We start from the raw sequence: 22,879 nt of genomic DNA on the forward strand, positions 1-22,879 counted from the left end.
CCAGGCATGCATTCAACACTGCCATTACAATGTAATGAAAAGCCAGCTTTCTCCACCAATTAATTGTACTGTGTGCAATGTCCCACTGTCAAACATTGATGAAACAGGTCACTCCACTCAGCAACTGCCACAGCTTTCATTTCAACAGTGGATGTCTTTGTTGTGACACTCTGCACTGTAGTTGTGTGTGTCTATTACCCTTCCAGTGCAATGCAAGAACACTTTTTTGTGGCAGAAGACCTGTTCTCTTCCTTTCACCTTTGCATCCTTTAGTACTTTTGGCATTTTATCCTCATAAGTAAACATCTTGAAATCAAAGCTACACAACACACAAAATGCTGGAAAAAGAGTCAGCAAGTCAGCTAACATCTACAAATTGAGAAGTAAGGAATGTACTAATGAATTTTTATCCAGATGCCAGCTGCTATCAACATGTAAGTCTGTATACCCAATACATGTTGCAGAAATCAAAATGCATATTTGACACTGTGGAAAAACATGTCAACTGGCAAAACAATATTATGTCCACTGCACTTGCTTATTTCCCATATTATTCTAATATTACATCAACCGTATAACAGTAATAATGCTCTGTTGCTGTATCCATTGAGCATTGATTCTGCCAATACAGATGAGTAGCTATGACACAAGAAAAAGATGAAACGACAGGAAGGCTCAAGTGTATTAAAATTTTGTGCATTTTCACTGAAGCAGTAACGGAGCATTTACAATACAGGTATCATAGTGCTGGACAGATAAACCTTCCTTAATTGAATGTCTAGTTGCAATAATTTTTGCTTGGCTTTAGCATTAATTTGTAATGAACTACAGAGGATTTTTATACATTATGCAACTACTGTGTGGTAATACTTATTAGTTAACACCTACTGTGACTCATACTTTTGCAAATCCATTATTGTGCAAATGGAATATACATGAAATATAAATCATAAGTGTTCTATATGCAAAGGAAATTCAGAATCATTCAAACAGTCTTCAATATAACAGTAAATGTCATGTTTATTCATACTGTAGATGCACACATTCATACATTTTTCAAACACAAGTAGTTTAATTTCAGTGGTGTGACCTAGGAAATGTTTGATTGGAGCATAATCTCCAATTAGGCTCAAGAAACATCTCTCTCTCTCTCTCTCTCTCTCTCTCTCTCTCTCTCTCTCTCTCTTTCCAGTACAATAATACAACAAAAAATTGTGTATAAATGGTATAGGGATCCAGTCATTAAGGAGATCTAGTATGGCATATCAGTCTGTGGCAGTAACTTATTTGTGTGTAATAAAGAGCAGGCTTGTCTCACAAAACTGCAGGAACTATAATAAATCATCCTCAAAGGCAGTATGCAATGGAAGCAACAAAATACAGAGTTAGAAATCAAAATTATAAATTCTGTACGAAAATTTCAAAACAAGAACTATAAATTGATTTATAGATTATTTAAACATATTTGCAGCATTATAACTTTCATTTCTAAAAAATTAAAGTCATAACTGTGTTATGTTGTGAAATTTCACACTTACTACAAAATTCTTCACAAAGCACCTTTTCATAAATATGACTGTTAAATTAATGTAAGATTATATGTGAGAACTAAATCTCACTAGAAAACACACAGTCAGGTACAAAGGGATTCTTCAACAGAAAGTGAAACACTCTTGTACATTTAAAATTGTGAAGGTATTTGGGAATGTGAAAATGTACTAAATGATGGGTCTCGATTCAATGATTGCAACAATTGTTACAAAAATTTGCAAAACTGGAGTAATATTATATAAGAAACATCTCCCATTCAAATGACTTGGTACATAGCTGCTTTAACACAAATACCCAACAATTCCACTTCAAACATTTCTGACAACTCCATAACAATAAATAAGCTACAAACTTCTGCAATTCATGCCGCAAAAACATAGAACTAATATCAGTTATGGTGCTCTACAACAAACAGGAGCATCATGCTTCAATGAATCCACATTTACCAAGCTCCACTGTGAAGCTAAACAAGTTCTCAAAATGAAATACCATTGTCTGTAAGGAACATATTGTATACAGCACACTACTTGGCACACGCAAATTACAAATGTACACAAGTATCTTGCAGTTGTTTAGGTCCTATACATAAAGTATCACATCAGTACGCATGGTATGCAACACTGGTACATGAAGTCCACAATATTCAAAATACTTTCCATGTTTTATTCACACTCTCCACACTTTCATTGACAAGATTCTCACACAATTGTCATTATTTCTTGAAAATATGTACAGGAAAGCATTTTCACAATGCCTTTGATTCAATTACAATAGCTGCAGATTTATCATCAAAATCCACGGAGACCATTGTAAACTTTGTTATTTGAATTTTGGTTCAATATTCTCTTTATATCTGAAAAAAAAAAAAACAGTTATATGGTACACCATGCCAGGTATTACAGTTATATCACATTGGAAAATCCTGGGTAGGACACAAGTAACAGTTGGAAAGTAGTTTACACACCTAGTTTGTGTGCCTATCTACTGTTCAATGCCTTAGTTATGGTCCTTTCTAATATCACGGCTGATAAAGTAATAGACAAACGCCTAAACATATCAGCAAGGTACTCAAATATTCTGTTCATAACACATACAAAGGTGATAGCTGTGGCAATGAGCACTGGTAAGCATATAAACAAGACTGAAAATGCTGCTAAGCTTTTGGTCGACTTCTTTCAGAGCTAAATATGAGCTACATTGTCCTCACATAGAAGCTCAGCTGACATTATGAGGTTATGTCAGATCAAGTGATGTGAGAGAGGGAGGGGAAGGCCAGGTTGGAGCAGAGCGCAGCTAAGGGCTGGATGGGACAGCCAGCAAGAGAAGATGATAAACATGTGGCACTGCTAGTGCTCCATGGCTCAGGTAGGTGGGAGGGGGGAGGAGGAAGAGGGAGACGATATGTCCTAGAAACATCGTGAAGTGAAAGAATGAAATGGGAGAGAAAATTAGAACAGAGTAGACAAAGGTCCCACCACTATAATGACGAACCGTGTGCGTACATGACAGAAGGTACCCCCAACTGTCTCTCTCTTCCTCCTGGAAGCCCTACCAAAGAGCTCACATTATAGAAGTCCAGCAAACTCCAGTCCCTACTGAAATCCCTAGGCCTCATTCAGAACCTCTTCCACCAAGTCCATCTCCGTCCTTAGCCCAACTAACCACTTGCGCACTCACTTCCTACATTTCAAAATCACTGAAACCTAATCACCCCATTGTATTGTGCTCCCATGGAAACAATCTTGGTTCTTATTGGCCAACACTTGCAACACATCAGCTGCACCCTAGCTCTCCATATTTGCAGGAACCACTTCTGTCATCATCCCTCAACCGTCCCCATATCATTTCCAACAAGATACCGAATCATTACTTTTGATGCCACTTAAATACACAACAATATTCCCCATGTGCATGGTCTTGTAGTTGTCAAACACTACCCCTCCCAACACACCACCTCATACTTAATACGTCAGGCCAACTAAATCCTTACCAACAACAAATGTCTTTCAAGAGCATGGCATACAAATAAATCTGCAGCACAGACATTGGAAACTGCATATGCCAACCTGTTTACAAGACATCTATAAGATTCCTTCCTAGACTCCCAGGCACATCTTCATGATTCAGACCTCATTCTTCCACAGCCTCAGTACCTTCTCGCCTACATATTTCACACAGTCCTTGTAAGCTCAATGTACCACATTCCTGGATGTTGACCTTGTAATGAAACTGGACACTGCCTCACACTCATTTTTAGTACATCACTCACTATGCAACCTGATACACATATTTCACTTGTAATATGCACAAAGTCCTCATTCTCCATCTGTTACTAGCAAGTTTGTTTTGTTTTAGGGTGCAAAAACAACTGGGGTCATACACACCCACGTCAAAACTATAGAACATAAAAACAGAGAGGAGTTAAAAAAAAAACACTAAATGTCAATCCCAATTGACATAAGACAGCTAAAAACAGGGTCGCAGAGAAAGGGCTACTAAAGACACTATACAGAAACAGAGGTCCAAAACTAAAAATTAAATGGTCTTCGCCACATTGCTTTGATGGATAAAAAATAAAACGCGATCGACAGCCCACACGCCATTTTCTAAAACGGCTGATACCTCATATGGCAAACCCAAGCAGGAATGTAATCGGTTAAAAAATGGACACTCCATCAGGAAGTGGTGGACAGTTAAAACTTGGGTGCAATATGTACAAAGTGGTGGGGAAGCGCCACTTATCAAATGATGCTGGCTAAAAAGGAAGCAGCCTAGTTAAAATGACCTCCTCCCGGCAGGACGGCTGAAAGGAGGTCATCCAAGCCGCTGGGAGAGGCTTAATAATCCTGAGCTTATTCCCATGAAGGGAGGATCAATGGCGATGCCGAAGGCACACCACCTCCTGATAGACAGGAATACAGAGATCATCAGAGGGAACATAGGAACTCGCGGGTTGAGGTACGAGGACTGCAGTCTGGGCAGCAACATCAGCAGACAAACATGACCAGGAACCCACATAAACTACACAGTGGCTCCACCAGAAACAAGCAAATGAGCTTTCCTTGACCCGTTGTACTAGGGGATGGGCGGTGTACAGCTTACAGAGACTTCAAAGGGCGCTGAGAGAGTCTGAACAGACAACACAATTGAAAAGTCGATGTCACCGGGTGCACTCCGTGGCCTGATACAAGGCGACGAGCTCGGCTGTTAATACTGAGCAGTGTGCCGGAAGCTGATATCTAAAGACGTGGGCGCCAGTGATGAAAGCACACCTGACACCACGGTCAGTCCAAGAGCCATCAGTGTACACAAAAGTGCAATCGCGAAATTTCATGCAAAGATCATGAAACTGAAGGCAATAGAGCGAGGCTGGAGTAGTGTCCTTAGGAAGCCAATGAAGACCAACATTAACACGGGCCACTTCATGAAGCCAACGTGGCGAAGGGTTCACATCCACTGGGAAAGTTGCAGGTAGTGTGAAGTTGAGCTGCTGAAGAAAGCACCGAAAGCAAACTCCAGGAGGTAACAGAGAAGAGGGATGCGCCCCACACTGGTGATCAAAGAAATCATCTAAGAAGGAGGTATAGGATGGGTGGCCACATATGGCAAACAAATGGCATGCATACAAGCTGAGGAGAAAGTCGCAGCTGTAGGACAGTGGTAGATCAGCAACTTCAGCATACAGACTGAACTGGGTTAGTGTAAAAGGCGCCAGTGGCCAAATGGATGCCATGATGGTGAATAGTATAGAGACCGCCAGACAAAGCACCCATAGTCTAGTTTCAAACGGACAAGGGACCGGTACAAATGGAGGAGGGTGGTTCGATCGGCACTCTAGGAATTACCATTGAGGACACGTAGGGCATTGAGGGATTGCATACAGCAGGATGCCAGATAAGAAACATGGTAGGATCACCAGTGTTTCCTATCGAGTAGGAAGGCCAAGAATTTCGTAGTTTCAATGAACAGAAGGGCAACAGGCCCAAGATGTAAAGATGGTGGGAGAACCCATTTGCGCCGGCGGAAATTCTTACAGGCAATTTTGTCAATGGAAAAATGAAAGCCATTGTCGATGCTCCAGGAGTAAAGACAACGAAGACATTGTTGAGTGAGACAGGTCCGTGGAGAACTGTGGAGAACTGCAATAGATGACAAAATCACCAACACAAAGGGAGCTGGAGATGCTTGATGGGAGACAGGCCATTATGGGGTTAATGGTGATAGCAAAGAGGACAACACTCAGAAGAGAACCTACAGTCACACTGTTTTACTGGATAAAGGTGTCCGACAATGCACACACCTTGAAAACTCAGTCTTTTAAAAATTCCTGAAGGAAACAGGTCAGGCGGTCACGGAAGCACAACATATAAAGAGTACAGAGGATACCAGTTCTCCAGCTGGTGTCGTAGGCCTTCTCCAAATCAAAAAAACATGGCCACAATCTGAGATTTCCGCAGAAAACCATTCATGATATGGGTGGACAAAGTAAAGAGATGGCCAACTGCAGGACACCATGCTCGAAATCCATGCTGTACAGTCGTTAGTAAACTGCGAGACTCGAGCCACCATACCAGCCATGCATGGATTATACATTGCATCACCTTGGAAATGCAGCTGGTGAGAGAGATGGGGTGGTAGCTAGAAAGAAGGTTTGTGTCCTTAGGGGGCTTAGGTATGGGTATGACGGTGGCTTCATGGCAAAATCCAGGAAATGAGCCCTCTGCCTAGATGCGGTTGTACATGTTAAGCAGAAATTGCTTGCCCGCAAGAGAAAGGTGCTGCAACATCTGAATGTGGACAGCATCTGGCCCTGTGGCAGAGAATCAGGATGAAATGAGAGCATGAGCTAGCTCCCTCATAGTAAAGGTGGCATTTTAGCACTCACTCCTCCACTTGTTTCTGAAGGAGGAAGGCAGGTTAATAGTGGGAACAACTCGAAATTTCTGCAAAATGGTGGCCCAAGGTGTTGGAAATAGCAACAGGGCCCACGATAACATCGTCTACTACTGTCAGGCCAGAAATGAATGAATCTTGATCCCAGAGTGCCGTCAGAAGTTGGCCCACATGACAGAGGAAGGGGGGGTGGGGGGGGGGGGGGGACTGTTGAAAGAACTAGTGAATGAAATCCAGCTAGCTTTTTTTCTATCCTGAAGAACGTGATGACACTTTGCACACATCTGTTTATAATAAATGCAGTTTGCCATTGTAGGATGACTGTTAGAAATGCGGAGATCACATCTCCGTGCACAAAGTGCGTCACGGCATGCCTCAGTCCACCAAGGGACTCGGACACATCATGGTGAAGAGGAAGTGTGAGGAATGGAACGTTCTGCAGTGGTAAGGATAATGTTTGTGAGATATTCCACCCGTCATCACAACTGCAGAAATCCTGTTCTTCAAAAGTCGCCAGGGAGGAGTAAAGCTGCCAGTCAGCCTTAGCAAGCTGCTGTGTGGGTGTGCATGCAGGTGGGGAAGGAGTCAGCAAACAGATAGCATGTGGAAAATGGTTGCTCGATTAGCTGTCAGAAAGAACGCACCATTCAAGATGATGGGCAAGCTGGGCAGTGTAGAAGGATAAGTCGAAATGGGAATAGGTGTGCAAGGTGTCGGAAAGGAACTTGGGTGCTCCAGTGTTAAGGCAGAAGAAATTGAGTTGAGTAAGAAGATCAGCCAAGAGGGCACCTCCCTGACAGGTTCTGGGAGAAGCCCAAAGGGTATGGTACGCATTTAAGTCACTGAGTAGCTGAAATGGAATAAGTAGTTGCCCAATAAGCTGAAGGAAGTCTGCCCTGGTGACATTGAATGACGGAGGGACATAAATGGTACAGAGAGAAAAAGTCACAAAGTCACATGAGGAAGGAAAAGGCTAACATCAACAGCTTGAAGATGAGTAGTCAGGCAGATGGGTTTACTACAAAAGTCATCCCATATGAGCAGCATGACATCCCATAAGATGGAATGCTGACCTCAATGGGAGTCTCAAAATGAACTGGGAAGAAATGTGAAAGCTCAAAGTGGTCGTGAAGATGCAATTTTGTTTCCTGAAGGCAGAGTAAAAGAGGACACTGTGATGCTGAAAGCAGCTGTAATTCCTCTCTCTGGGACCCAAGACCGGGAATGTTCCACTAGAGGAGAGTCAAGATGAGGAAGAGAGGAATGGATGTCACCTCGGCACCTGCCGAGTGACAGCTGCGAAGAGTCACTGCTACAGGGCACAGAAGCAGGAGGATTGTGCTCCATAAGGTTCACAGAAGCACTGGCTTGCTTGTGCTGTCGGTCTGTGGAGTCCAACGCAGAAAAATGGTTGGTGATGCACATTGGCGACACAGAGGCTGGCAAGGCTATCACATGGCAACACTGTCAAAGAGGATCTTCGAGTCAGTGAAGGAGAAGACCATCTGCCTTTGGTGGACTTCTTCAAGCCTTTCCGGTTAGCAAAAGAAGACTCAGGTGTTGTTTGGCTGAAGGAACATAGAAAGTCTTCACAGGAGTATTCCTTTTGTCCTACCAGTTGTGTAGCTCGTGGCTTTCCCCCTTGAGGTGAGAGTTTGAGGCTGGATGGGGGAAGGTGATGCTAGCTTGACACTGGGCCATTTCACAACCTCAGAGCTGAATTTGAGGTCGCATGTCTGCATGGCCATGTCCTTCATGGATCGTGGGGTAATAAGAACAGAACTATAGGTGCCAGATGGGAGAACGCAGGGTTTATGACTAGCCAATAACTTGCGAATGACTGGGTAAGGCACTTTTCCTTTACCCGGATCTCTTGGACAGCCCGATCATCAAGACACACGGGGAAATCCTGAGAGCAGGCTGCATTGTTGCCATTGCAACTGATACAGCGGGAAGATGGTAACGGATAATCGCCCTCAAGCGCATCCCTACCACAGGTTACACATTTGGCTAAGTACCAACAAGACATTATAGTGTGGTTGAAACAATGACACTGGTAGCAACGCATTGGGTTTGGAATGTACAGTCGGACTGTGATAATTTCACAGCCTGCTTTGATCTTGGACAGAAGCACCACTCTATCAAAGATAAGAACAAGAGTGCAAATGAGAGCAGGATTTCACAGGGCCAGCAATTGCATCAACACCTTTCTGAATAATAAATGGATTTACTGTGGCGAAGGACTGACTGTCTTCAGTACGCGAGACCATGAGGAACCGTGGTGCAGCTGAAATGGTCTGAATCAATATCTTCATTATGTTTACATTTCGTAGACATTGACTGTGAAGATGATTGGCTCATTGCAAGAAAATCCCCCACGATTGCCAGCATCCTCGATGGCACGCTCCTTCCAACTAGGGGCTCCCTTCACAATAAGGCACACCAGCCTTAGGTGATTGTTCACACCTTCCGAACATGTGATGGAGGAACCAATCGGCCATTTGGGAAGTTTGTAGCTCAGGCAATCCCCTCTCCTTTGGCCTGGCCTGCAGCAGGTGGTACAGGCAACCCCTACCTGTCGACCCGGAGCTGGGAACTGCGCATTACCCAATCACCTCTTACGCATCAGACGCATGGGCCAGAATTTAGGAGCGCACAGGAAAGAAGAAGAAGAAAAAGAAGAACCTCAAATGTCCAAGCAGAGTAACGAGAGGAGAAAGTAAACAAAGAAAGGAATAGGGAACAAAAAACAGTGGTGAGACTGTTATTATGCCAGCAACAGACAATGCAGAACATTCCCAGTAACACCCCACACGTTCCCCAAGCGAGGGGGAAAAAGTAGCAAGAGGATAAACATGCAGCAAGGAAGCGGAAAGATGCTGCAATGGCTACAACCATGTGGTAGCCAAGCACGAACCCACGAAAGAGTGGCGAGGCCCCTAGGAGGTTCCTACAGGTCATTTATTTATGTATGCATACTATATGTGACTAAGTAAAATGCTTTTGAGAACTGCATATTCATTCCTGAAAATTTTGTATGATTTGTTTATTATTGATATATTTAATTCTTTTGGATATTTTCTTTATTATAACACATTTACTACTGATATGATTTATTACTGATTACTCAATCAGCTTGGGCAACTGCTTTCAATAATCGAGTATCATAATTAGTCTAGCTGTGGCCATGGGAGTGAGTGTGTGGGGGTCTGTGTGGTAGTGTTTGCGAGTGTGTGTACCTTTGCTAGAAAAATAGCTAGTATTTGAAAGTTAGTGTGAATGCTGTTTTCTGTTATGTGTGTCTGTACTCCATGCATCGATTTGATATGGGTGAATGGTTGTCTTTCCTTTACTTTATGTACTGCTCAAGCCAGGGATTCCCATTACTGTTTTCAAAGAATTACATAGTGATCAGAACATACCTCTTAAAGTGGCAGTACAAGATTTGCTGACTTAATTTGAAACTTGTAACTTTCAGTTAATAAGGGAGTGGTAGTTAGAAACAACACTTCCCCAATGATTCCACAAAACCCTCTGTCCACATCAAGCCACCAACAATCAACAGCACCTCCCATTCTGATACCTGCTATCCCTTCTGCAACAATGAGCAATCCTTTGCAAAGTGTGCTGAAACTCTTATTAAGACATTCAGAAAGGTGGCACTACCCTTCAAGACCAGTCTGCAAGCAAATTTTTTGTGCCATATCCACATAATGCTTCTAATCCTCCAACCAACCATATGGATCAGCAGCAGATGGATCAGATACCCATCCCCCTCCCAATTACCCATATCACCCTACACAGAAAGAACTTTATGTCACTGGCCAAGCTTTAAGTAGCAATCACTCATTAGAAATTGGGAAGGATTGTGGGTTAGTTATTCCTAATTTCTGAGCACAGAACTGTACATTTACTTCTTCAGTTATTTGTATTCCATCCAAAATTTTCCATTTCCACATAGAAATAAGGGTGTAGCTTACCTTCTCTCTGTTGTTCTGATAACTCTGTCTTCGGGAATTCAATATCAAATGTTATATACAATGTCCCATGCAAATTGTTATTTTCATAATTTGGCATTCCTTCTCCTTTCTTGCGAATTCTTGCTCCAGGCCACGTTATTTTATCTCTTGTTATCTGTACTTTATGGCCATCAAGATGCTCAATGTCCATTGAAAATCCCACCAAGGCATCTTGCAGTGATAGTGTAACATTTGTGTACAGATCATCACCTCGACGTTCAAACACTGGATGAGGCATTGTATTGATTTTCAAAATTAAATCACCCGGTTCACCATCAAGGTGAGGTTCTCCTTCAGCTACAAACCTAGTTTCTTGCCCATCAACCATTCCAGGTTCAATTTCAATCTCCAGAGTTCGTTCCTCATTAACCAACCTATCCAAAAAATGGAAAAGGATACTTGCATTAATATATATCATGCATCATAGAAAGAACACCCATTTATTGCATTTTTTTATCTTTCTGCAACAATACCTTAACTAAATCAGACATCAATCCAAAAATTGTTTTGAAGTCCATGGTGAACTAAAGTTTTAAAATGCTAATAATCCAATTGTCACTTATAATTATTGCTTCCATATAACCTATAGTGTTGTGCTTACTTAACATTGGGGCATTCATCGCAGACAGTCTGTTGCATCATCTGAAACCTTCCAGGTCCAAGATGCCTGGTGACCATCTCCTGGCGACAATTACATTGTCTTGTCCCTCTAGCTGGTTTCATAACAGGTTTATTCCTGGTAATCTAAGACAAAAAATTCATGTCCATTAATACATTATATACAAACTAAAATACTATATTTAAAGAAAAGAAAAAAACACAATGTTTGCTAGCAACAATAAATACATCCCAGTGAATAGGTTGATTAAAGCCCCCTGGACTAACCTACAATTACAATATGAAGTTCCACATATTCCTCATCGGTTAGCATACTTAAATTTTCCTAAATTTTTCACTGCTACCATAAACTTACTTCCTGAATGTTCTTTTGCTAAAAATGTATTACATTTTCTATAACAACCCAGAAACCTGGGGGGAAAAAAATCAGCATCCAGGAATTAAGTGTCCACACCTATTATAAAAATGGCTGTACACACACACACACACACACACACACACACACACACACACACGAATGTATGTTCCACATCTCCTTATAAATCAATAAACCAGTTTCAAACAAACTTGGTACATATAACTCACTAACTGAAAAGAATTGCTTTGGCGGCAAGAAGTGTAGCTCATTACACATGAATATCCAGACTTTATTCCTCCAGTATTTGAGAATGAGAGCACTTAAGAGACCTGTAACAAGCTTTACATATAATTTCAAACCTTGATGCAACATCTACTCACTGACAAACTCCACAAAATAATGAGAGGAAAAAAGTTTCTCCCTTACTACATTTTCACTGCTTGTGGAGTAAAACTGACGCATCAGGCACTACATCTTAACTTACTAATTCTTTGCTACCAATTGTATTAACAACACAATTTGCAGACAATATTTACAGATACCACTGTGCCATACCATGCACACCTTTTAAATTTATTGCTGCTTTGCTACTAACTCCACTCCAAACACCTTTTGCAGATAGCATTCACATATGCCACCAAATGTACCTGCAAAACCATATCATTGTACGACATACAGGTCCAGAGATATGACATCAGACATTGAGCTGCATGAAAATGAAACTACAGAATGAAATTAGTGACTCATGCAGGTGAGATATATTGATAAATTTGAGATATACGTGACAAATGCATATGCGGTCAAAGCTGCGGATAAAAAAAAACCTGAACTCCTGGATCAATTTCAGTCAAACTTGGTACACGTTACTATTTGAGTAGAAATATTATGTGAGTAAGAACCAGCACCTCATACTCAGGTGGGGCTGATAATGTGGAGAGAATGGGGGAATGGGGGAGGGGGGGAAGAGATGGACAGACAATTATGGGTAGGTGGAAATGGACACACACACACACACACACACACACACACACACACACACACACACACACACACACACAGAGAGAGAGAGAGAGAGAGAGAGAGAGAGAGAGAGAGAGGGGGGGGGGGGCAGGAGGAATAAACAGAAAGGTTATCAAAGGAGACTGACAGAGAGGGGGGAGGTGGAGAAGGAGAGAGAAGTATTAAAATTGGAATAAACATGCACCAGGACAACACCGAGTACTCAGCTACTTAATTTATAAAAGAACAGAAGAAGTGAACAGTCTAGAAAAATTGCATAACAGAATCAAACAGCAAGGTGCTGACTTTCTGTAAATTCATTTCAATCACTGAACATTTAACTCAATTTTGTAGGTTGAGAATCATTTTTATTTTTTAGTAGCTGAATACCTAGTGTTGCCTGGTATGAATGTAGCACAATTCTATTACTCTGTCCCTTATTCCCCCCCCCCCCCACCTCCCCTATTCATTTCCTCTGAACCCCACTCTGCCCATCTCCTTCAAAATCTCTCTCTTTGTACGACTCCTCCACCCCCACTCTTTGTTCATTTCCTCCTGTCCCTCTCTCTGTGCATCTCCTCCTTCCTCAGTCTCTCTCTCTGTCCATCTGCCCCTCCCCACTGTCTCTCTCGATCCATCTGCTCCTCACCTCTTTGTCCAGCTGTTCTTCCCCTTCTATCTACTCCTCACCACCCCCACTACCCCTTCCCCCCTCTCTCTGTTCATACCCGTCTCCCCCCTGTCTGTCCATTTCCTTCTCACTGTCTTTGTCCACCTCCTCCCCCATCTCCTCCTTTCCCCCTTTCTTTGCCCATTTCCCCCTCCCCTCCCTCTCTTCTCCTCCTCCTCCTCTATTTCTGTGACCATCTCTTCCTCCCCCCCCCCTCATTCTGTCTCCATGTTATCACCTTCTTACCAGTAGGAAGTTTCTGGTCCTTACCCTCATAGTATTTCTTTCCAGATAGTAATAAGTGTACCAAGTCCCGTAGAAATCAATCGATCAATTATGATGTTTGTAGTTTGTGCAGATTTTCTGACTTTCCTTTGTAACTGTCCATTTTTTTTCCTATGACCATAACCAACAAAATAAAAACAAAAGTACTTTGTCTATCTATTGTTGGAATCAGGTGTCATGGTCTCCAGTTCATATGAAAATCCCATAGAAAAAAATCTCTTTCAGGTTTTCCTGAATTTTCTAATTTCCTGGGCTAGTTTTCCAATTTTTTTCCCAAAAACTTATTTGAACTATTAGTCAAATTGCTTCAGCTGTTCTCAATTGAAGCACTTACCACCAAACAGCATTTAATTTTTATTTACATATATTGAATGGAGGGGCTAACGATAAGAAAGGGACAGAAAATAAGGATAGGCATACATGAGTATGGAACCCGACTTCACAAAAGTGAAGAAAACTCTCCCAATGGATTTGCCAGTAACATTGGAGGAGGATTGGGGTAGATTTAAGAAGGCACTAGTAAGTGCGGTGGAAATAGTACATGGGAGGACAAGCTACAGAAGGTGGAATGAAAAAATGAAAAAATGTAGTGCCATAAAGAACAGCGCCTTTCTGGTTAGTTCCAGAATAGGATAGTATAGACAAAAATATGAATACCAGACACGAAAGAAACAGGCAAAAAGATCTGTGGCAGAGAAGAGAAGAATGTGTGGTTGGACGAGTGGACTAGAATGATGTAGGAAGATAGTGATGGTACAGAAAAGGTCCTATAAGGTGAAATTATGTTAAAGATTACCTAGAAAGAGAAAATGAGAAGGAATTCAAGATCATGTTGGGGAGTATTTTGAAAAATTAATGCAAATGGAGACCTGGGTGAGCAGGGAGAAACTGAGGAGAAAGAAGAGGAACTGCAAACAGAAGATGACTTAACATGAACAGCAATGCAAGGTGCATTGACAAAAATGGAAGGAGGGAAGTCTCCCAGGTTTTGATGAGCTGAGTGTAGAGATGGTGAGAGCAGCAGGACAAGTTGGGATACAATGGCTCTATCAATGATAAAAATTGTGTGGAAAGAGAGGGGACCTCAGAAGACGAAATGAAGGAATAATTGTCATTATCTTCAAGGAAGGTAATAGGAAAGTGTACAGAAACTATCGAGGAATCACGGTGGTGAGCCTTTGAGCAAAGATCTTTGTGAAAGTTTAGAAAACACGAATTCGAATAAAATTAGAAGGAAGACGATAGAAGATCAACATGAGTTCACAGCAGGAAGGTCCAGAGCAGATCTAATTTTCACTGCTAAGGCATCAACAGGAACACTATGAACATGGACATTGGGCATTGAAAAACCATATGACAGTGTATGTAAAAATAAATTATGGAAGTCCTTAGAGTACAAAGGAGTAAAAAAGTAGACTGTATTAAGGATAAGAGAAATGTACAACAAGAGTGTGCTCTAAGTAAAAATGGTAGGAAGGCGATCACATTGGTTGGAAGAGAAGAATGGCTTAATGCACGGAAGACCACTCTCACCACACTCTCCATTGTGATGATGGATGAGATAATGGCCAGATTGGCATGAATAATTGGTGAAGGAAAGATGAAAGCAGTGGTGCTTGCACACTACTTTACGATTTGATGGAAAATGAAGTGCAGGAGCAGTTGGATGTATAGTAAAAAATAGTACAATGATATGGGATGAAAGTCAGCACAAGTAAGTATGAAATAATTATCACAACCAGAGGGAAGGAGAGAATCATGACTGGGATAACAATTGGGGAAGGTGGAGTGTTTCATGTATCAGGGAACCTTAATGGAAGAAACAACATAGAAGTAAATGAGTGAAAGAGACAAGCAGAAAAATTTCGGCAGACTGTAAGAAGCTTAACATGAAGCTAAGGTATTCCTCAAAACACCATATGGGTTACATATTGGGTGAACTATGTGTGAGGTGTATGTCTCGGTGACATGGGTGATGAAAGAGAGAAAAGCAAAATGTAAGCTAGTGAGACGAAATTCTTTAGAAATAGTACTGAAGTGACCAAGATGGATAAGTTAATGAATGTGAGGATCACAGAATTAGTTAACAAGGAGACTATACAGGAAAGGCTAGAGGAATCACAGCTTAGGTGTTATGAACATGTTAAGCAAATGGAGACGATGAGGATACCCAGAAAGATACACAAGATGAAAATGAAGGGAAAAAGACCAAGAGGAAGATCGTAAGACAGGTGGCTGAAAGGAATAAAGGATTGCGTGCAAAACAAAGAAGAATACTGGGTTAAGGTACAGATGGACAGATGGTGGGAGGACAGAAGATGATTGAGAGGCTGCTGTTCCAAACAGACCCAACTAGCAGCTGGAAACTGTACAAGTTGTTGTTGATCTACTGAATATGAGATGTTTGGTAGACAATATTTTTAACTGCACTTTAAGTATCCTTGACTGTTTTATATAAGCAAACTGCAGCATGATCACTAATATATTTGTGCTGTAGTGATTTTTTCCAAGCACAAAATTAAGTACTAGTCTTCCTTTAGACTGACTTCAAATAATTGTCACATGATGTCAATTATCCTCCTGCCAGCAAGACAGTAATCAGAAACTGGAATTCTTGGCCCTCATTCTGTTGCCACTTTCACTGCATAAAGAACTGTTTCTCACAGTTCTCAAACAGAAAATCCTTCTGGGCAAAAAAATTTCACCTATTTCAGATAAAACTATATCTCTAGCCCTAACTGCAATTAAGAACAAGTGTCTGCCATGCTTAGCAACACTACAGAGATACACCATATGTGAATTTCAGATTGTGTGTGTATGTAGGAGAGACCTTAAACCATATATTTGCTATGAGTTAAATATTGACAAAAATCTCAATTTTCTGAAGCTTGTAGATAACAAATGCAGTGTGGTATGAAACTTTAAAAGGTCCTTTTGCTGAATCAGGTATTTCACATAACCAGCAAGAATAATATAAACTACGTCAATGAGTCCAATAATTTTTCTGATGTGGTGGCTGCTTGCTGCCAATGCTAGTTGCAACACTGTTGCAAGTTTGGAGCTTAAATGTCGATTCCAACTAACTTGAATTGGTCTATACGTATTGAAAGTACTGTAATTACAAATCCAGTTAAAAACTTGGGAAACACACAGAGACCAGATATGAAATGTAAGTAATACTATCGGGTCTGCCTTGCCTTATCGTTCTTCTTTGCAGGGCAGCCTACATGTCACATGCAAGAATACGCTCTATGTTGCGTTGGAGTAGTACTGGCCTGTCCTATCGACCTCCCCTGTAGTGCACCCTATACTTCAGGGGCAAAAAATGGTTTTCCAACCACTGACACACAGGCTGCCCTTCACGATTGCCTGATTGTCGGAGTAGTATCGGCGAGCATTATCGACTCAGCTTGCAGGAGCTACATGTGTATAAGGGCGAAGCTGAGGGAAGTTTGCAGTGGATAGAGGGAACAAATAGGAAGAGAGGGTGGCAGGACGGGATGGACAAAGAAAGGGGTTCAGAAGGGGATAGACAAAGAGATGGGGAGGAGGTATGTTGTGTGAGTAGTATCAGCATGTCTTTCAGGGGCTACATGTGCAAATTAACACGGTAAGTAGGAGGAGGGGAGGCAGATGCTTAGTGAAAAAAGGGGACAGGATGAGGTAGACACAGAAAGGCAGAGGAGGAGATGGACAGACAGTAAGAGGAAGAAAGTAAAGGTCCAAAAAAGGAAGGGGGAGGAGGTGACGGGCCAAACAAGGAAGGGAGCGGGCAGGAGGTGACGGGCCAAACAAAAGGGGGGGGGGGGAGGAGGTGACGGGCCAAACAAAGGGAGGGGGGAGGAGGTGACGGGCCAAAGGAAGGGGGTGAGGTGGTGACGGGCCAAAAGGGGAGTGGAGTGGAGGGGGAGGTGGAGGTGATGTGCCATAAGGGGGGAGGAGAAGGAGTTGATGGGACAAAGGGGGGGGGGGAGACGATGGGACAAAGGGGGGGCGAGACGATGGGAAAAGGGGGGGGGGGAGACGATGGGACAAAGGGGGGGCGAGACGATGGGACAAAGGGGGGGCGAGACGATGGGACAAAGGGGGGGCGAGACGATGGGACAAAGGGGGGGGAGGGGGAGGAGGAGACGATGGGCCAAAGGGTCGGAGGAGGAGGTGATGGGCCAAAGGGGAGAAGATATAGTCGAGGGGGGGAGGGGGAGGAGTTTGACTAGAATGGGGGGGGGGGAGGAGGAGAGTGGAAACGAGCAAATGTACAGACAAAGGCGGAAGGATGAGGTTATCAGAGAGACAGAGGGAGATGAAAGAGATGGTTACAGAAAGCGGGGAAGGAAGAGATGTGTGCAATACATGTGACAAAAGCATACTGGTGAAAAGGCATGTACATACTAGCCTTTCCCCCGGGCTCTCCTGCGTACGCGTTCGACGTGTACATTGAGCTCAGAGCCTCCTCCCCTTCTCAGAAACCACCTCTTTCTGTCTCTGTCTGCCCACCTTATTCTCCCACCTTTATCCATCTCCTACTTGCCACTCTCTGTCTCTTCACCTCCTCCTCCCTTGCTTTGTCCATTTCCTCCAACCCTCTCTCTGATCGTATCTTCCACCCATCTCATACATCTCCCCTTCCTCTTCCGCCTCTGTCCACTTCCTCCTAGCAATCACAGTGTTCATCTGCTCCTCTACCCATATCAAACCATCCCCAGCCATGTTCATTGGCCCATTTAACCCCTGCAATACAGTTCAATAAAGTGGGGCAATACTATTCCCACAACCTGCCTACCACACAGTGCAAGCTGTACACCAGGGGCTTGAAAAATCATTTATTTGCCCCTGACATACAGGCAGCATGCAAAACAGGTTACTATAGCACGCTAATACTATACCAACACAACATGCCTGTCATGCAGGGCAGTTTCCATGTGAGGCCCTGATAATACTCCAACATGATATGCCTGTCACACAGGGCACCTTACATGTCAGACACAGGAAAACCTGTACCTGACATGTGGACTACCTTGCAAAGCAAGTGGATTTGGAAGGCCAATACTGAGGTCTGCTGTTTCTGTGCCAAATGTGGCTCAAATCGAGCCAAGCCCAATTCCAACACTATTTGGCACAGAAATAGCAGGCCCCGTACGTGTGTATGAGAGAGATAGAGAGAGAGACACACACAGGGTGAGGCATTTAAAACTGTTTGTCTGAATGTCTGGCGAAATACACATCGGATTAAAAAAAGGAGTAATAAACGTTGTTCACCTCGAAGAGGGACATCCATTAGCATAATGTTCAAGTCCCCTGCACCACTCTCGGGCAGGGGCAAGAGGGGAGGTGGAGGGGGTGGTGACCTTGAAATCTTAAATAGGACTGCCCATTTTTTATTGCAGATTTGGATTCTCCATGAAAAAACATCTAACTTTTGTATTAAACATTTCTTTCATTTCATGACAGATGGCACTGTAACATGACAGATGGCACTGTAATTGGAAAACATGTAAATGAGGTGACAATTGTTGCAGAACAGTATTATCTCAAACAAATGTACATCCGATTAAGACGACTTAAGTACTTTTTTGATATTTTTGATAATGCTACCATGTGACACCCCCATAATTTAATGAAGCACAGACCATGATAATGCACTCAGTCCGCGGTCAGATTGTGCATGTTACTTCAGTGATTCGGACTGTACACATCTCATCACAATTGTTCCACGATAAAACTCCAAAAGCTAGGAGTACTGCTATCTATATTTATTTGTTTTTATTGACTGTACTGTGAGTTAAACTAGGAGCAAGTACGGGAGTGAGAAACTGATGACAACAAATGCGCTTCTGGTAAAGGTATTAGAACTACTGTTACATTTCAGCTGTGCAACTTAAGTATGTTTAAAGCAAATGTAGCCAACCGACGAACATTTACCCAATTCGAGCAGTCCAAAGCCTAGCTATACAATGCCCAACAACCCTGGGTGAAAAAGGAACTTCCACCACTAGTACAAGAATAGCTCGAAGAAACTATTACTCAATACGCAGTACCATATCTTTTGTTAAAAAAAAGGAGAACAAATAAATGTAATCAAAAGTGCTTACACTAATACAACAAACACCCACTTTGCATTACACAACAGCACAGCTGGTACCAACCTTAGAGGCATTCATCAAATACTTGTCATAAGATATTACTGTAATGTCAAACTACTCATCAGCTTTCCACCTGCTGAAGAACACAGCATGTAAGACCACAATGCTCCTTTAAACACGGTATATTTTGATAGTCACAGTAGATTGGATGTTACTAAAAAAAAGTGGGTAGTCACACGTGTGAAAGCATGTAACAACATTCCACATAATGCTGAGGCAGACCAGTTAGTAAAACAAGCTGAGTACAAAGAGCAAACACATCTTGATAAAGTCCTAGCATTCTACTTCACATCTCACTTAAAGCAATAAATTGTAAGAAGAATGTGCAGAACAATGGCAAACACATTATCTTGATTAAGTACACCACTCCACAAACATATAAAACCACAGATCCAGTGATGAGATTGGTACACAACAATGAAACGTCCCTAAAAAATATTCTACAGCCATTCTGTGACTGAGATGTAATTATGTATGCTAAAAAAAGTGTTGTCATGAATATAACAAACTGCTTCTACCATGAAGAAGATAAAACACACTGTAAAAAGTTGTCAACCTGAAATATAGTTTGAACACCATGCACCTATGGGAGATAAGATGCTCTTCCCTTGGTCTGATCTTTGAGTTGACTTACCCAGGCAGTTTCAGGGGCCCTAGAAATAAAGTAGACTCCAAGCCACAATGTGACTTGGTACTTTTCAAACTAACAAAGCAGTTCCAGAGGTGAAAGAAGTGATACAGAATAGATTAATTCTAGGAAGGACTCACATCATATAAACATGTAAAAATATGTCTCTTGAAAATAGCGAATTTAAGAAAATGGTTGTGAGCTTGCGTAATTAACTATTAACTGACCCAGGTACACAGCGGACTTCTAGAGAGACCAAAATGCACAGCAATACACTATCATATCCAAGCAATTAAAGAGGGATGTAAAAAAAAATTGTACAACAGTATGTAGCAATGAAACTATGTCACACAACTAAAACCTATAAGGAAAGAATATATATATTTGAAGATATGAAATGCTGAATTGGTTTCCAATGACAAAATGAAAATTTAAAAACATGTTTTAGTCAACCTGTGAAGTCTCTCTGAATTCAACAATTTTCAAGATAGAATCTTTATTTTAATATGCTTTATCTCCCATAGATAACATCAAAAAATCTAGCAGCTCAACTAATATGATCTGCTGCTTTACAAACAAAGGAGAAATCAAATTTTTATTAAATCTGTGATCGGTTTCACACCACTTATCGGTGCATCCTCAGGCAATCTGTACAAAAACTAATATAATAAGAGCTCATATAAACTATTCAATCCCCCAATTCTGAGATGTAAATTAAACTTTTAAATAGCCAGGTTTTTTTTAAAAAAAAAACACGAAAGTACTCACGTACCCTATTTATAACATACGTTACTATGTCTTGACGAAATTCACATAGGCCCTAGTTCCCTGGATCACTTTTGATAGTGTTGTCTTTTGAGCAGATCTGATCAATAGCCGGCCGCGGTGGTCTCGCGGTTCTAGGCGCGCAGTCCGGAACCGTGTGACTGCTACGGTCGCAGGTTCTAATCCTGCCTCGGGCATGGATGTGTGTGATGTCCTTAGGTTGATTAGGTTTAAGAAGTTCTAAGTTCTAGGGGACTTATGACCACAGCAGTTGAGTCCCATAGTGCTCAGAGCCATTTGAACCATTTTTTTCTGATCAATACATTATAATTACTCTGGCTATCTGCAAAAGTGTACTACAAAATACTGTTTTGGGAGGGGTAGGTAGTGTATGAAGCTTCGATCACGACAAATATACAAACATTCTGAAAATTATTGAGTCACAGCAATATAAATCCATTCAAACAGGTGATGAGAGTTGGTTCTTGTATGCAAATCAATTAACTAAGAAAGCCCCAATCAAACATGCAATATTTCTGTAACACATACTCATAAACAAAAACCTGCAGGTAAAGTTCAAATGGTTCAAATGGCTCTGAGCACTATGGGACTCAACTGCTGAGGTTATTAGTCCCCTAGAACTTAGAACTAGTTAAACCTAACTAACCTAAGGACATCACAAACATCCATGCCCGAGGCAGGATTCGAACCTGCGACCGTAGCGTGCAGGTAAAGTGAACAAATAGATCACAAACAATGAAGATCGAAATTAACTAGTAAACTAGGTATAACTTACTTCCACAAAATTTCCACTATATAGTTCTTCTAATGTCACATACAAATCCATAATAATCGTAGCACCTTTAGGTGTTTCTTGCTGGTTGCTAGAACCTCCTCCAAAAAACCCAAAATCTCCAAAAAAGCTTGCAAATGGATCGGCGCCATTCATCATGCCATCCTTCTTCAAACACTCTTCGCCACACTGGTCGTATTTCCGCCTCTTCTCTTCATCTGAGAGAACTTCGTACGCGGCACCAAGGTCTTGAAACTTTTGTGAAGCATCAGGGTCATCAGGATTTTTATCCGGATGGAGCTCCTTCGCCAAACGGCGATACGCCTTCTTTATTTGATTTAAGTTTGCACTTCGTGATACTCCCAATATGTTGTAAAAATCACGTCTGCAATAAATAGTTGAAAGATTACAACAGGACTTCCTAAAACATGAACAACATGCTGAGCACACCACTAGTGAAGGTACTAATAAGTGTGTTAGGAACCGTACGTGCGCATACAACTTAATTAGAGAGAAATTTTCATTTTGTTAAGCGATACAGCTAATGCATTTTTTTCTGATAAAATACTCCACGAACATGTGATTTACGGTTCACTGTGTACAGACAAACAACGTACAAAAAATACTACAGATATAAAATGCAGCTGCTCTACAAAGAAGGTTTAACGTGTATTTTACATACTTACCCTGCCAGCACTATCAGGGCATTAACAAACAAATTTACACATAGCAGAAGACACACACCCGCAGATGCCATCCTCCCGCACGGCACTGTTGTTTTGGTTGGATGTGTTTGATGTTGATTGGTCCACATGCTACAGAAGCGCAAACGACGTGGCGCAAAAATGATATTCAATGACAGTAGGAAGTTGCTGTTATTTCCATGTATTTTGCCATTTCTGTTCAAAATATTTTAAAATAGTGATACTGTAAACGACTTGTTACATTTAGCTAACGTTTTTTCACCGTACGGATTCAAATTCTGTTTAATATTTTTTATCCGGAATGTTGTCAGTACTATGAATAGTCAAACCACAGTCTAGACTCTAGACTGTGGCCAAAGCCGTCGATTGCCTTCTACAGCAAGATACAAAAACCGGAAAACTTTAGCAACGAAAAATGAGAAATCTAATGAAATAACGAGAACACTGAATATA

The 22,879-nt window shown here is 41.7% G+C and overlaps 1 protein-coding gene across 1 annotated transcript; it reads right to left on the bottom strand.

The window, feature by feature from the left end:
• Positions 1-1,002: 1,002 nt before the first annotated feature.
• On the bottom strand, positions 1,003-22,557 carry LOC126237175 (dnaJ homolog shv). Its single transcript, XM_049947043.1, has 5 exons — positions 22,409-22,557; positions 21,726-22,107; positions 11,065-11,207; positions 10,425-10,837; positions 1,003-2,404 (listed from the first exon to the last, which is right to left on the bottom strand). Exons 1-5 carry the CDS (start codon positions 22,534-22,536, stop codon positions 2,340-2,342), a joined length of 1,131 nt encoding a protein of 376 aa, XP_049803000.1. The 5' UTR covers positions 22,537-22,557; the 3' UTR covers positions 1,003-2,339.
• Positions 22,558-22,879: the final 322 nt, after the last annotated feature.

Source organism: Schistocerca nitens, chromosome 2 (genome assembly GCF_023898315.1).
Source record: "Schistocerca nitens isolate TAMUIC-IGC-003100 chromosome 2, iqSchNite1.1, whole genome shotgun sequence".
Lineage (NCBI taxonomy): Eukaryota > Metazoa > Arthropoda > Insecta > Orthoptera > Acrididae > Schistocerca > Schistocerca nitens.